The sequence below is a fragment of the Hippoglossus stenolepis genome, chromosome 14, assembly GCF_022539355.2.
Source record: "Hippoglossus stenolepis isolate QCI-W04-F060 chromosome 14, HSTE1.2, whole genome shotgun sequence".
NCBI lineage: Eukaryota > Metazoa > Chordata > Actinopteri > Pleuronectiformes > Pleuronectidae > Hippoglossus > Hippoglossus stenolepis.
Window position 1 is genome coordinate 2,631,338 of NC_061496.1, and position 17,012 is coordinate 2,648,349.

At 43.8% G+C, this 17,012-nt stretch overlaps 2 protein-coding genes across 2 annotated transcripts; both read left to right on the forward strand.

Moving 5' to 3' along the window:
- The first annotated feature begins 822 nt into the window (after positions 1–822).
- LOC118121075 (dual specificity protein phosphatase 22-B) lies at positions 823–8,997 on the forward strand. Its single transcript, XM_035176723.2, has 7 exons — positions 823–1,099; positions 1,197–1,230; positions 2,808–2,890; positions 5,358–5,407; positions 5,951–6,025; positions 6,409–6,580; positions 7,376–8,997. The coding sequence occupies exons 1-7, from the start codon at positions 1,079–1,081 to the stop codon at positions 7,526–7,528; spliced, it is 588 nt and encodes a 195-aa protein (XP_035032614.2). The 5' UTR covers positions 823–1,078; the 3' UTR covers positions 7,529–8,997.
- A 525-nt stretch (positions 8,998–9,522) lies between these two features.
- LOC118121045 (interferon regulatory factor 4) lies at positions 9,523–17,012 on the forward strand. The gene is made up of 9 exons (XM_035176665.2): positions 9,523–9,645; positions 9,803–10,002; positions 10,838–11,024; positions 11,538–11,611; positions 13,559–13,691; positions 13,782–13,883; positions 14,513–14,890; positions 15,794–15,906; positions 16,646–17,012. Exons 2-9 carry the CDS (start codon positions 9,805–9,807, stop codon positions 16,820–16,822), a joined length of 1,362 nt encoding a protein of 453 aa, XP_035032556.1. The 5' UTR covers positions 9,523–9,645; positions 9,803–9,804; the 3' UTR covers positions 16,823–17,012.

Consider the following 17,012-nt stretch of genomic DNA (forward strand, 5'->3'; position numbering starts at 1 on the left):
TTCAGGAATTTTCAGCGTAAGCAGCTGAGCAAACAGACAGAAAACATAATGTCCTTGCTGGTTGTAAACATGAGCTGAGTCTTACATCATAGTAAAGCAAATGTTTTAGGGTATTTTTAGCCGAGGCCACGGCTCCAGAAAATGCTTCACTTTTCACTTCATCTTTGGTTCAGTCTCAAAACTCCTGGCAGCCGCAGATCTGATCCAGAAGGACCGGATCAAGACAGAAGTGGTTTTCTGCTTGTGAGAATATCAAGTCATCAACAAGCTGGACCTGTCGTCACTGAGGAAACAGGAGCAGTTATTTACAACTCAGCCGTTTCACAGGAGTATCTGTGCGCACGTGTGTTTCATGACGGTTATGAGTCACATGTCAACGCGTCCCAGCAGGTCCACATTTGACTTGGACACCACTGTGGGACACTGAGTTCTGCATGGAGCTTTGCAGGTTTGTAAAAATGGATCTATGCCGAACTCTGGCCTTCACCTGGGGCATCATGATGTCATGTTCAGGAGCTTCATGTGAGGAGCTCCCTTCTACCACAGACTTTTAAACTTTGCAGAGAAACCTTTACAACACACGAGAGTAAAGAAAGACAGTAAAACATCATATGTCTCCTTCAAATTAGAATCCACTGAGGTGACGTGTGTTCTCTGAGCCCCATTAAGAAGTTCACATCATAACACCTCAGCAGATAGTGATATCCAGGCGTGACCCTCTGGCCTGCGACCATCTTTGTCTCGTCGGTATGTGCAGATCCACGTCCCGTGACCCGCTCCTGGTCTAAATATAATCGCACAGGCAGCGTGTCCCACTGCGAAGGTCACGTTACATCATGCACAGAAACATATTCTCAATGAGTTGGCACCGAGGCGTCGAAGGCTTTATGATCTGCAGCCTCTCACACACAAGTCGTCAGATGATGAAGTCGCTGCTCGTGACCGATTCTAGTTGAAGTGGTCTGATGGAGATAAAAGCTGCTGCAGCTCAGGATGATGTCGTTCCAGTGACCGGCTCCTGAAGCAAAGACTTTATATTGTGACCTGTGCTAAACGTTTCCTGAGACATCTGGCAGAGATGGGTAACGGAATAAACAAGGTGCAGTATCGTGAAGTCAGATTAACTCCATAAAAACTTAAATCAGTTAAATCAGCTTCTTTATTCTCCATTTAACCGGATGTTAAACTTTCTGCAGGTCCTGCCTAATCTTTACCTGGGAAATATTAAAGGTGAGTGAAGCATTTACTGATTCTCAGGATGAGAGCGTGTTTCAGTTCCTCCTGTGAGATGCTAAACTGAGCTCGGTTTCTATAGAGAGGAGATCACATAGAGTATTTTAGTGATAAAAGGCTTTTCAGCAGCTGGAGGAAACTGTTTCTGAGAGCTGGTTCTTGTGAACTCACGAGGGTTCGCTGTGGGAGGGGGAGCCCCGCGGTGTCGGGGGGTCCCCGGTGTGAACTGCAACTCTGCAACATGTCGGACTTTATTTCGGAGGTTTGAGCGGCAAACTGCATTGAAGTTAAAAAACTAAAAGAAGATTGTGATGCCATTTAATGCAAATTATTTTAACTTAAAAAAAAAAAAATTGCCATAAAAACCTAGTTTGGATCTAAAAGCTAAATAACTGCGTTGTATTTTTGAAGAAAATAAATGTACACAGTTTATGTAAAGTAATGTAAAATGTGGTCGATCTAAATATGTGATTTAACCACTTGTAACCAAACAGGAGATTTGATGCCTCATGTTATTAAGTGGAATCAAACGGAATCGCCAACATGTGAGTTTATTTATGACCCTGTTGATCCTCTGCATTTCTTTTACATCCCATAAACACACTCGTCTGCGAAATAAGCTTTAACTTTGTCGTAGATGTTTATAATTCTGGAGAAACGTCTATTTGACCGAGTCTTAAAAAGAAACGTCTGGGAGTCGTACCCTGAACCCACCAGCAATTTCAAAATGGAGGTTTTATTTTTTGAATTGTTCAAATTTAGGTCTTTTTTGCTGCTTCCACACTTCGTAATTTAATAAACTCAGAGATTTTATCTAATCGACTTCACACTTTTAAATTTTCCTCTGGACTTTTTTAAACTACAGGTGTTTTAATCTTGCTTCTGCAGAAATAACATATAATAAAGGTCACATGTGTCTTAAGCTTGGACACAAATGTTGTGACGGGCTTTTGTCTTTGACTTCGATGTGATATCAGCTTCCCGACAGCCCATAAAAATATTTATTTGGTAACCAACACGCTCGTGGTCACCGTCTGACCTTGAGGCCGTTGAGCCCTTTGGCCTCACAGATGTTGGATTTTCTTCTTCTGCCGTCAGCTGTTATTTGTGTCTCACAGTTTATCTGCAGATAAAATGTGCAACAGGATCACTGGAGGATTTACTGTGAGTCATGTAGCTGTCAGGAGGGTTGGCTGCAGCTAAACGTGGCATCGTCCTGCATCCTGCCAACTTGCAAAGCATGAGCACCCAGAGGTGAAGACACATCTGTCCAAGGTGGAGAACATTTGGCTTCCTTTCAAAGAACAAAATTTGATTAGAACAATTACTGTTTCTTGCTTTTGGGCCAAGCTGCTGCCCTGTTTTAGAAACATTGGTTTTCCGGTTTTTCTTTCAGTTCAAAACCAGAGCAGAAAGCTCTGAAGGCCACATTTGCTTGGGACACATTTGAGGGAGGGGGGAGGGGGGGTTGTTGTTGATGGGCAGAAAATGCTTAATTTAGGTTTGAGACTACATGAGATCGTTTGTGATTGGACGGACGGAGTATTTGCAATTTCTTCTTTTTCTGTCCGCAGATGCTCGAGACAAGGAGCTGCTGGCTCAGCACAACATCAGCCACATCTTGTCGATCCACGATACAGCTGCACCCGTCCTGGAGGTGAGGTCGTCTGTGTGTGTGTGTGAGGTCGGCCTGCGTGACCCCGTGACCCCCCGACGTGAATCCACAGCCTCCTCTCAACATCGTCCAGTCGTCCTCATGACGTCTCGATCGTTATCAAATCATTGATAAATTAGCTCCAGAAAACACTGAAAAGACAAGAAGAAAAAAGTGTCAAAAGCAGCAGATATTTGACATTTTGTGTCTAAAAAATAATGATTATTAACTGTTTATTAAAGTTTTTCTGATTTACTGGGATTCCACCAAATATCTGAGAATTTATATTTGGCAACTTTCACCACTGACGCTGCTGTAACATGGAATAAACTAACTTTATCACACAAGCAGCTTGAAATCCATAAAGTCGTAAAAGTGGAACTGCATTAAAGAAAATGTATATAATATTCGTTGCCTTCACTTACTTCTCGTCTGCAACATTTGCCTTTATTCTTAACACAATTATATATTGTACATATTGAAATAAAGCTTCTGTGATGTTATTTAGCTACAATATAAAGAGTAGAAAAATCTAATCCAACATTTCATTTCTCAACTGATTCCTATCATCTTATTCTGAAGAATTTGAACTTCTCCTTCCTCTCTCCGTGTTTTTGAGAGTCTCGAGACTTTCTTTCAGCGCCGGCTTTCACAACTTTCATCTTTTCTTGTTGAAAGCGAACATGAAAAAGAATCCAGAGATTTCTCGGCACTTTCTCCGTCCGTCCTCTCGTGTTTCACCGAACGCTGAAGAGAAACAGCAACTTGTACGACGGTATCACTACTTAAACTGGTCAACCACCAAAACCCTTTAAAAAGGGACTGGGTCTGAACCTGTGCGTCGCAGCCGACAGACGCTGTTCATTCATCGGCTCCTATAGAAATCCTCTTCTTGTGTTATTAAGTAACTCGCAGATTTCTCTGAGTTCTGTGGCTCAGCGATGAGTCAGGTCGGGTCAGACGGTGGATTTGCATGTAACGGTCAAACAGCTGACAGGTTGATTTCTGGGAAAACAGCTTGATGGTTCCTGACAGAGGAAATTTAAATTTGCAAACACCGAACATCTGAGGTCGGACGTTCAATTTACCAAAGAGACCTGATCAACAAGCTGCAAGAATAAAACTCCAGATAAATAGAGCTGAGCGTCCGCTGAACATCTCATCCACAACTTGCATGAACATTGTGTGTATACGAGCATGTGTGTAGTGTGTGTATATGAGCATGTGTGTGTGTGTGTGTGTGTGGGTGTGTGTGTGTATCACTGAGTCATGGTGAGTTTTGAAGAATGACTAAATGACTAATGAACAAAGATTTGCGTTCTCTTCAATATTTTTCCCGCGATTACAATTACCCTGACACACTTCTTCAATATGTGCATCAATGTGTGTCTTAGAGTGTGTATCGTTTGTGTGTGTGTTTGTGTGTGTGTGTCAGTGTGTGTGTGTGTGTGTGTGTGTGTGTGTGTATGGTGCAGGTATCACTCAGGTTGTGGGGACCGTGTAAATGATTAAGCTTTAAGTTTCAGACATGTTTTAAGTTTAGGTTAAGATTAGGTTTTCGGTTTAGTCTCCATGAAATCAATGTAAGTCAATGAAATGTGTGTGTGTGTGTGTGTGTGTGTGTGTGTGTGTGTGTGTGTGTGTGTGTGTGTGTGTGTGTGTGTGTGTGTGTGTGTGTGTGTGTGAGTCAGGTTTTTTGATTTTTCACTGAGTCATGGTTGTCAACTGACTATGCAAAGATTTAAGAGTTCTTCTCTGTATTTGTTCGCAAAACTTGACTCTTCCTGTCGGTGAATACGATAAAATAAGAATAATTTCACGCCGCCTCACTAGACACAGCAAACATCACAATAAATAATACATAAACACATGAATAATCAAAGTAAGACTTAAAATCAGATTAAGAGACAATAACACAGGAGTAATGTTACTGATAATCCTTAATTTGCATGTTTATTACCGTGTTAAAGTGTGTTAAGTGTGTGTGATTGTGTGTGTTCTGCAGTTGTTTGTGGTTTTGTCTTCATGTGAGTGCGACCTGTCCTGTCTGCACCACTTCCAGAGCTCGCTGTGTCCCAGAGGAGCTCTGGGGTTTTTGCAGCGGTGCAGTCATAACGGGACGAGCTAGTTTCTGTCCAGTGTGCACGTACCCTCAGCTGCCAGGTGCACAGAACTAAAAACACACACCCGTATATAAAAACACACACATATAGACACACACACACACACACACACACACACACGCAGGCAAACATCTTTATGCCACACCCTCTGCACAGCGGGGGTCAGCAGGGCCACTTTTCCAGGGGCCGTCCCGTTCACCCAGAAACAAGAAGTGAGTTAGAGTCAGGATTTAAACCAGCAACCCTCTGAGCTGCCGCGTGTTGTCGTGCAGTAAAGGTTCTCAGGTTCGTCTGCGGTGAAACATTTCGAGTGACGTTTGAGTCTAAACTTCTCCGTCCCTCACCAGGACATGAGGTACCTGTGCATATCTGCTGCTGATCACTCCAAGCAAGACCTGTGAGTACTTCATCATACTTACACCTGTGTGTACGTGTATCTACTGCGTGTGTATGAAGTACAAATATTCTAAACGTCTTCAATATAACTTCATATAAATCGAAAACAATTGACAAGAGTCGAATTGTAATTTTCAGGATTTAAATCGCAGACTGTAAATAAAGATGGACGAGTCTCAGATCAATTTGGTTTGATGGTATGAAAACATGCTGAGACGTCATGATTGACAGCTGAGACTGACTCACGATTGGTCGAGCCTGTTTAAGGGGCGGATGATGTAGACGCGTTTTATATTTTTATTTACAGTCTCTGGTTTAAAGGAGGAGAATGTCTGTATAAACTTAACTTTTATTTTTATTTATCAACTATGAAAGTACACAGTACATTAGAAAATAAATCCTGAAATCTATGAAGTCCTTTGTCTGAAGGTTCCATGTTATTCTGTGGAATATGAACAACTGCAGATATCAATAAACTTACAGGTAATCGTGTTCTTACATATTGTTTATCGTCAGAAGGGTTTAATGTTTGTGTTCCTATCAGGACTCAGTACTTCAGAGACAGCATCACCTTCATCCACGAGTCTCGACTGAAGGGAGAAGGCTGCCTGGTTCACTGGTGAGTGACAATAACTGAAGTCACAATCGGTTGGTTTGTATGAATACACAAAATCAATTCAAGCATTCTTTCACTGGGAGGCCATTTCTTAATATCACTGTCACAGATGACACTGATATTTGTGAGAATTTGTCCTGAACTGAAAACTTTAAATCACATTTTCATTTTCAACCACAACAAAAGCTCCCTGACAAAAACGTCACGCTCTCATTGTTAATTTCATCATCTTTCATTTTCTCTGGTATCAAACGACCAGAATGTGACATTTAACCACAGCTTGAGGGGAAAAAATGCTGGTTTCACTTCTTAGTTCACTGGAGACGAGAGTCTCAGAAACAAAATGTCCTGATTATCACAACAAAACCGGAGCTGTGTGCCCCCAGTGTGGCGGGCGTGTCCCGCAGCGTGACCCTGGTGGTGGCCTACATCATGACGGTGACGGGCCGCGGCTGGGTGGAGGCGCTGGCGGCGGTGAGGGCGGCCCGGCCGTGCGCGGGGCCCAACCTGGGCTTCCTGCGGCAACTGGAGGAGTTTGGAAACACAGAGCTGACAGAAGTGAGTGACACCTGGCGGGGGGGGGGGTCAGAGGTTACAGGTGATCCCGGCCCAAGGTCACGCTAAGGTCACGCTAAGGTATAACGCTGATCCTTTGACGACAATTCGCCGAGTGTCAAATATCTCTGACAACACAATTCAGGTGTATTTATTTACGTGAATAAATTTGGAAAAATATGTGGGTCATCAGATTCCTCCCCCGCTGCTGCAGGTGCAAGCAACACTGTGTAGTTTTACTGAGGAACAGCGCCCCCTGTAGCCACACGTGGGGATAACGTCTGTTGGTCTTTGTTTATTTATTTATCGAACCCATTTCCACGACTCATCACATTTTATGTCGATTAAAGAGCAGATCCATGATTTCGGCCATTCTTCAACATTTATCTGTATTTTTCAGGGAATAACACACAGATCTTGATTTTTCCACAGTTTGAAACGATGATAAATACGTTTTATAAAAGATAAATAATTTAGTTTATCACGCCACTTCCTTTTTTTCTTAGTTCTACTATCAGAATGTGTATGGTTGCTCAGGTTTGACTCTAACTTGTGACCTTTTGCTGCTGGAATGTACGGTTGATGTTGAGTTCATCTGTATATTCAAACAACTCAGTGTGAAGTGGATAAAGATTTGTTCTCGTCTGATATTTGAATCTGTTGCTGTTGTTTCCTGATGCAGTGAACATCTGGTTAAACTGCAGATGTCACCAGGGCTGAAAACTTCCCTCCTCTTTACTTCCCCTCAGCTGGACACTGGTTTGATCTGGTTTTCACACTTGAACACTTTCTTTCCAGTATCGAGCGTCGTGGAAGGAGCTGTACGGGAATCAAACGTTCAACGACGAGGAGGAGCTCGCCGCTCTTTTGACCCGGAAATCCACCTGCAGCGGCGGCAGCAACGCCATAACAACCAGCATCACTCCTGCGGCGGCCACAAGTCGAACCTGAAAACAAACCGTCTCCTCTCGTCTGACCTCAGCTGCAGCAGCCGAGGATCGTGGGCACTGACCTCTGACCTCTGACCTCTGACCTCACCGAGACCAGAGCGGCTGGTTCCACGCTTCGTGGTCGATCCTGCAGAGACAAACAAAAACAGGAACACTCGAAAGTTCGGTCTCGAACCTGTGTTGAACGGTATTTTACCAGAAACACTCTGCAGTCAAGTGACGAGGGGATTTTTCTTTAATGTCCTCGTCTCCTGTCCCCTTCGTCATGTCTTCGCCACTAACTGTCAAAATAACACGCTCGGGCAGTCAAGCGGGACAACAAGGAAACATACAGTCCACAGTGTGAGCGCACGTTCAGCAGCCCCCCCCCACTCAGTTCTGTTATGCTGTGTCTGCTACTTGAATTATGAGTATTTAGTTTCTACACAGTGTGAAGCCGTGAAACACTGAATCTCACAGTATCTGAGGGTAAAGGTTTGTTTGTGTTGTTGGAAAATCTATAATAGAAACTGAATAAATGCAACGAAAACCAGGATTCACATAAACAAAACACAAATATCAACGATTCACACGAACAATTTCTGCTCCAGGAAACATCAACATGTTCATTTGTTTTAATTATGAATCAACGTGAGAGTTTGTTCATCAACTGAATCTTTCAGCAGCGAAGGTTCACTGACAAATCTACAATTTAGATCTGAAGGGGAAACTAATTATTAACGAGAAAAGAAAAATATATTAGTAAGATCATTATTTAAAATCTTTGGATGTGAAATACTGGATAATTTCGGGTATTTACACTTTTTATTTAATGATTGAAATAAAGTGAGAGAGAAGCCTTTGAGTTGTTTGGTTGGAAGAAGTAAAGTAATTTAAATTAAAGTAAAAGTAGAAAAACCACAAAGTGATAATACTCACGTTATATATGTTTAAAACAGTAGAATTAACAGTAATAATAAAATGTAATAATATATGTTTTTATTTCAGAAGCAGGATTTCTGTCTGTCTCTGAGTGTTTTTATGTGGTTTTGATCATTTTACTTTAATATTCTGTGACCAGTTCAACCTGAAAACTACTTTCACCTCTTTTTGTTTGTTTAAAGTTTGTTTAGTCCAACGAAGATAAAACCATGAAAGTGAATCACACCTCAAATAAAAACAACATTAAACTGCTGCTTATTGTAATGATCCATTAATAAAACACCTAACATGGGGGTTGTACTTTATTAGTTCTCATACCTGAAGTACTTTTCTTGATGATTTTACTCAGATACTTTACATAAATATAAAACTATTGTACTTTTACTTGTCAGTGTTAATCCATTACACTCACCTGATGATATCTGACGTCTTCTTTCAAATTAAACCCTGCTCAGATTTAACACATCAGGCTCATGATAAAATTATTATTTATTTTCTGTGCTGTGTGAATTGTGTAAAACTGACAATAAAGATAATTTATCCATGAAACTGAGAAGCCTCGAATACTTTTATACCAAATCCTCATTTAATAAAGCTGGTGATGATTCTTCTTGTTCTACTTTTACTCAAGGAAACATTTAAAATATGGACTTTTATTTCATTTTTCAGAAATTGCTGTAGATTCGTCTTCCACTGTATTTCGTGGTTGAATCTATAATCTAGATTAAATCTATAATCTAGATCAGATTATAGAACCTAACAGAGTCAGTGGACTCGGTTCTGCTGACACGTGATGATAAGAACCTCTCATCGCAGTTTTTCTCTTGAATCTTCCTGTGGGAACATTTTTATTCGGTTCTCTTCGTGAAACGTTATCACTTCAGAGAATTGTTGTTGTCTCCTCGACAGAACTTTCCACGCGCGCGCGGTCGTGTCACTTCTGATTTACTCCGGCAGGGTTTCCCCTCCTCTCTCCTCCCCCGCTCCTCCCCCGCTCCTCCCCCCGGGCGTCTTACCTCCGTGCGCCCTGGAGGATGGAGGCGGGTCCCCGGCAGCAGCAGGTGCGTCCTCCGGCCCCGGTCCCCCCCCCCGCCTCGGGCTGGAGGATTTAAGCGGCTCCGCGGTCATGATGAGGACTTTCTGACTTTCTGACTCTTTGATTGATTTCTGAAGTTTCTCGGGTTTCGAGTTTCGCAGGTAAGACGCGTCAGGGCGCACGGGCACATCTCTGCGGGGGGGAGCCGGGGAGCGAGGTGGTGGGTGGCAGATACAAGATTTAACTTGGACACACACACACGCACACACACACACACTGCAGCACCTGACAGCAGACCTGTTCCGTGCGTGTGGACAGACATGAACGCCGAGCTGGATTACGGAGGCTCCGGGAGCAGCGGGAACGGGAAGCTGCGCCAGTGGCTCATCGAGCAGGTGGATTGCGGGAAGTACCCGGGTCTGGTGTGGGAGAACGACGAGAAGAGCATCTTCCGGATCCCGTGGAAACACGCCGGGAAACAGGACTACAACCGGGACGAGGATGCCGCGCTTTTCAAGGTACGAGCCACGCGTCCGCGTGCGTAAAACAGCACGTGACTGTGAGAGGAGCAGCGGGGGAGAAGGAGAAAGAGATGAAAGTTGATGTAAATGGAGAAAAAGAGAAATCAGCTTTTCAATCATTCATCATTTCTCTTTTAATCCGTTCACGTGTTTAACCAAAGTAAAGAACTTTACTAAGTGCTGTGTGCAGAGGCTGGAACTCGTGGATTCACCACAGAAAATATAGTTTTTAAAAATTAAAACGCTTTAAAACAACTGGGGAAAATGTATTTGTCCAAAAATTACTAATATTTCACACTGTTACCTTCCACCTTTTATTTATTATTCTTGTTACCAAGCACATCTATATAACAGCTTCTTTTGAAATGCTTCTTTTTTGTATTATCTTGCTTTTACAATTTGTCATGATGCATTTCATATTTTATGTAAAACACTTTGAATCAGATCAGAATCAGAAATACTTCATTGATCCCAGAGGGAAACTGTGTTTGTCACAATAGCTCCGTGCAAGAGTAGAAATATAAGCATATACAGATTTAAAAATAAAATAATATAACACAGTATGTGCGTTACCTTGTTATAGAAATCTTCTAGATCCTAAAGGTAAATTTTGTAAAACCTCTAAATATTGAGTTTCTGCCTCATCAGAAAACATGAGATCCCAGAGGCTGCACACATCTCACGCATTCCCGTTAAGAAACACTTTATTCCAGATGTTCATTTCATATAAAACCTGCAGCTCCATTGCACATCTGCCGGCTGCGCAGTCCCGCCTGGATGATGCGGGTCGAGGCGGTGCGTGTGTAACCTTGTACCGGGCTCTCGTCCGCAGGCCTGGGCGCTGTTCAAGGGCAAGTTCCGGGAGGGGATCGACAAACCGGACCCGCCGACCTGGAAGACGCGGCTGCGCTGCGCCCTCAACAAGAGCAACGACTTCGAGGAGATGGTGGAGCGGAGCCAGCTGGACATCTCCGACCCGTACAAGGTGTACCGCATCATCCCGGAGGGAGCCAAGAAAAGTCAGTGCCCCCCCACCACACACACACACACCCACACACACACACACACACACACACACACACACACACACACACACACACACACACACACACGTTTCTCATAACATTTCAGAGTCTTTGTGATTAACTTCGGTTTTGATCTGATCTGATCTGGAAATTCTCTGATAAAGGTCACAAACTTCTTAGAGTTCTAATAAACAGTTTGAAGAGTCAAACCACAGTTTGAGGTCTGTCTTCTTTCTCTGTCTGTCTCTCAGGACCTCAACAGGAGGACAGTCCTCTGAGTCTGGTGTCTTTCTCTGACAGGAGAGTCCTCTGAGTCTTTTCTCTGACAGGAGGACAGTCTTTTCTCTGTCTGTCTCTCAGGACCTCAACAGGAGGACAGTCCTCTGAGTCTTTTCTCTGACAGGAGGACAGTCCCCTGAGTCTTTTCTCTGACAGGAGGACAGTCCTCTGAGTCTTTTCTCTGACAGGAGGACAGTCCTCTAAGTCTTTTCTCTGTCTGTCTCACAGGACCTCGACAGGAGGACAGTCCCCTGAGTCCAATGGGCTTCCAGGTCCACCCCTACCCGGCTCTGCAGACTCAGGTGAGGATGATTCACAGACTCAGTAACTACGTCACAGTTAGAGCTGGGTGATTTAATAATACTAATAATAACTTTATTTATATAGAACTTAATAACAACACAGTTTACAAAGTGCAAGGAAAGTAAATATAAGAGAAATCACAATCAGCAGGAGGCAACGTGACGAGTCGATAATTATCACGATCAAAGTCACATTATTGTTTCTTATAAGTTTAAACTCTTCTGAGGTGGAACAATTATACTTTATACTCATACTGTGAAAAAAAACATGGACGACATGACAGCTCCGTAAAAAGGAAGCCAACTCAATCGCCCCCTGGTGGCTGGCTGCGGGACACGTCACGACCCTCCTCCATGTTAGCAGATGGGACGCTAAGTAAAGTCACAGAGCCGAAAACCTTTTGGTGTTAAGTGTTCTTCTGATCTCACACCGAACTTCTAACAACATCAGGATTTTACAACCAGTCACAAACATGTTTGTTAAATTTAAAGAATTTCAAATTCACCTGCCAGATTGTGTTATATATAAATATTTATTTGATACAGTGTGTACAGTATCTAAAAGCTTCTCTCCTCATTAACAGGAACATAAATCTACTTTACCGACGATATAAACTCTCATTTGTTATTAACCATTTATTTATCGATTATAGGATGAGAACTCCTCATCTCATTAAAACGCTCACAGATGTAAAACCAAATACAGTTTAATTAAGAGTTTTATAAATATACGTAGGATATATTTCAAAATGCAAAACTACATATATATATATATATATATATATATATACATATTTTTGCAGAGCGTTAAAAGTATTTTGGGGTTTGAGGTGAATCAGGTGAAGGAATCTCACGTCTGAGAGATGAGGCCTCATATCAACTTCATGTGTGTGTCTGTGTGTAGATGCCTCAGTACATGATGTGTGTGTGTGTGTGTGTCTGTGTGTAGATACCTCAGTACATGATGTGTGTGTGTGTGTGTGTCTGTGTGTAGATGCCTCAGTACATGACATGATGTGTGTGTGTGTAGATGCCTCAGTACATGAGTGTGTGTGTGTGTGTGTCTGTGTGTAGATGCCTCAGTACATGATGTGTGTGTGTGTGTGTCTGTGTGTAGATGCCTCAGTACATGATGTTTGTGTGTGTGTGTGTCGGTGTGTAGATGCCTCAGTACATGACATGATGTGTGTGTGTCTGTGTGTAGATGCCTCAGTACATGATGTGTGTGTGTCTGTGTGTAGATGCCTCAGTACATGACATGATGTGTGTGTGTGTGTGTGTAGATGCCTCAGTACATGATGTGTGTGTGTGTGTGTGTGTAGATGCCTCAGTACATGATGTGTGTGTGTGTCTGTGTGTAGATGCCTCAGTACATGATGTGTGTGTGTGTGTCTGTGTGTAGATGCCTCAGTACATGATGTGTGTGTGTGTCTGTGTGTAGATGCCTCAGTACATGATGTGTGTGTGTGTCTGTGTGTAGATGCCTCAGTACATGACGTGTGTGTGTGTCTGTGTGTAGATGCCTCAGTACATGACGTGTGTGTGTGTCTGTGTGTAGATGCCTCAGTACATGACGTGTGTGTGTCTGTGTGTAGATGCCTCAGTACATGACGTGATGTGTGTGTCTGTGTGTAGATGCCTCAGTACATGACGTGATGTGTCTGTGTGTAGATGCCTCAGTACGTGACGTGATGTGTGTGTCTGTGTGTAGATGCCTCAGTACATGACGTGATGTGTGTGTCTGTGTGTAGATGCCTCAGTACATGACGTGTGTGTGTGTCTGTGTGTAGATGCCTCAGTACATGACGTGATGTGTGTCTGTGTGTAGATGCCTCAGTACATGACGTGATGTGTGTGTCTGTGTGTAGATGCCTCAGTACATGACGTGATGTGTGTGTCTGTGTGTAGATGCCTCAGTACATGATGTGTGTGTGTGTCTGTGTGTAGATGCCTCAGTACGTGACGACACCAGAGTGCAGTTGGAGAGATTTCTGTCCGGAGCAGACGCCGGAGCTGCCCTTCGCTCAGTGTCCCTGCCCCCCCCGCAGCCTGTCCTGGCAGGGCCCGTCCATGGAGAACGGTTCGATGCCACATGTTCACACACTTCACACACAGACATTAAGTGTCCGGGGCCGTTTGAGTAATTATTTAAAACGTGTGCCTCTGACAGGATACCAGCTGCGAGCGTCCATCTACTCGTACGGCCCGGCTGATGGTCAGGCTCCGCCCTTCTCACTGGACGCCAGCATCAGATCAGCAGAGGCTGTGTCAGGTAATCACACGTTCCTCCCTCTCCCTCTGAACGCTGTGGAATCAGGAGGACGACGATTCTGGGTCTGGATCGTTTACCTCTCTGAGGAGAAGAGGGAATTTCTATGTGAAACCAAAGTTTAGTTCAAAGAGCTCGAACGATTTATTGATTAGACGATAAATCAGTCGATTTGAGACTTTCATCAGTTTTTATGTTTGTGGGCATGAAAACTTTTATTTTACAGAATAAGCTGCAGAAAACACGTGCATTCAGGATTATATATCTATATTTTAAAAGATTATTTCCTTAGAATCTATGAAACTGTAAAATATCAAAGCTCAGTTACATTTCCTTGTCATAAGGGTTTGATAACGAATCTTATGGATCAGACAATAATCCTGAATATTCATAAATATCAGCAAAGATTCATAAAAGGTTGTATTTGCTAAGATCCTGAACCTGACTGTGTTAAATGACATGTTTGAAGTTCCGTGAGACGTTAGAGATGAATCCACAAATGAGAAAGAAAACATCAACATGTTGATGAAAGCTTCAGAATGTAAATATGAAAAGTTTAACACCTCTTCCTCTTCTTCCTCTTCTTCCTCTTCTTCCTCTTCTTCCTCTTCTTCCTCTTCCTCTTCGTCCAGATTTCCGCCTGCACGTGTCCGTGTACATGCGGGACAGCCTGGTGAGGGAGGTGACCACCTCCAGTCCGAAGGGCTGCCACATCACCCCCTGCTCCCCGGAGGAGAAGCTCAGTCTGATGCCCGGAGGCCCCGATGTGGTCCCCCTGCCCGTGGACAACCTGTCGGCCCAGAGGAGGACGGAGGACTGTCCCCCGAGCCCCCCGTCCTCCCTGGAGAGGGGGGTGTTACTGTGGATGGGTGCGGACGGACTCTACGCCTGCAGGCTGTGTCAGAGCCGAGTGTACTGGCAGGGAGGGACGTCCCAGTACGGAGACAAGCTCAACAAGCTGGAGAGAGACGTCACCTGCAAACTCCTGCACAGCCAGGACTACCTCACAGGTGAGACGGGGACGAGCTGCAGCCGCCGGGGACATCGATTAAACTCTCTGTCCTTTAATCACTGGAGAACAGTGATAAACAAACATCTGCAACTTCTTCATATATCTAGTTGTGTCTGATCAACTGTCCACAACCAAAACACATAAAGATTCAAATTAAAATGATGTTAAAAACTCGTCATGTGACTTATAATAGAATAATCTTGATAAACTAAATGTTTAGACGACTGATATTTTAGATTTTGAACATTGTGGTGCAGATCCAAATAGAAACCTGGATCTAGGGAACTTAAATGTGGTTTCATAAGGGAACTGTTGGGTTGGGCTGACTCTAGGTCTAAAGCCGCAACACGAGAAACTGGTAAATGTGTTAAATATAGTTTATTATATAGTTACAGTTTATCATAGTTCATTAAAGTGCTGCAGAAGAATCTGTGGTGATTCTGGAACCAGCTTCAGAACAAGTGGAACATCTCATTAATCCACATTAAGAGGAAGAGACTCAAACACAAACTAACAGGGAGTGAGAATAAAAAAGTCAAATCTCTGTTTGTGTCTTTGGGGAAATTTGACAGCTCAGTTTCTGTAAAACTCTTCGGATGAATGTCATCGAACACCAGGACTAAACACAAATAACCCCCCCGACAGCCCTGAACAGCTCAGATAGAAAAGTTTAGAGGAGAAATTGATGTTGTCACAGTCACATGTCTCAGACACATCATCTCCTCCCACTCGGCTCCAGCTGCCTGACAGATAATTGTATTTGCATGATGTGACCTGGACTTTCCAGACGAATCAGCCCAAAGGTCGCGCACTTCAAATAAACTTCTTCTGAAATCATTTGAATCAGAAATGTTCAGTTTGACTTCACGTGTCAAACTCTGGTGTGTTCCCCTCCGAGCAGAGCTGCAGAGCTTCGGGCTCCACGGTCGACCGCTGCCTCGCCTGCAGGTGCTGCTGAGCTTCGGAGACGAGTGTCTGGACCCGCAGAGACAGAGACGCACGCTCAGCGTCCAGGTGAGGAAATACAACACAACTTTTATTCCTCCTGCGGCTCAGTGGGACGGAACGTTTCCTGGGAGGTGAAATCAGTGATCAGATTAAAACGAATTTGGCAGGAAGCTGAAGCGAGAAACATTTCCAGATTCAGTCATCGTCCACATCTGAGTGCACACGAAGAGGGGGAATCAGACTGATCTGTTAGACCAGTGATTCACAGCTGAAAGGTGTGGAAAGAGAAACTAAATGGACCTTTGGGTCGCGATCAAGAGAGGAAGTGAATTTAAATCTATGACGCGCTGCTCTTACAGGCTTTCTTACTTGTAAAACCCACTTTCACTTTTTAAAGATAGAATATCCCCAAATTCTTCATTTGACGACATCACCGATGATCCTGTGTCCAAAATGTTTCCAACAAAGTTCAAACCCAGAGAAATCCCCCGTTTTATTCAAGGTAACGGGACAAAGGACAAAGGACAAAGGACATTTAGCCAGTTTTCCATTATTGTATTGGTCACGTTATGGATCACGATGATTCGTTGTTGTTTCCTGCGTAACGTGAACAAAACTTTATCACATGATCCACACCTCCAGACAACAACTCCCATGATCCCTCGCTGCTTCACCACACGATCGGCCTTTTGTCATACTTTTGATCGAGAGACCCCCCTAGAGGCCGAAGTTACACATCGTGCCTTTAAAGATTTCACAAACTGGAGCCAATCCACTGACCCGTCTGTCTGTGTTTGTCCTGCAGGTGGAGCCGCTGTTCGCCAGGCAGCTCCTGTACTACGCCCAGCAGACGGGCGGCCACTACTACCGCAGCTACGACCTCCCGGGGGTCTCGGACCACTTCAACAGCTCGGAGGACTTCCAGCGCGTCACGCACCATCACCACCACAGCAGCAGCAGCAGCAGCAGCCTGCAGGAGTGAACGTCTCCGGGGAGACACATCCGGACGACGCAACGAGTGAATCGAAAGAGACGAGAGGACGAACCTGGACAGTTTGACACATGAGGATGATGGACATTTAGTGACAGTTACTGTTTGACCCGGACAGATCTGTGTGTGTGTGTGAGTGTGTGTGTGAGTGTGTGTGTGTGTGTGAGTGTGTGCGTGTGTG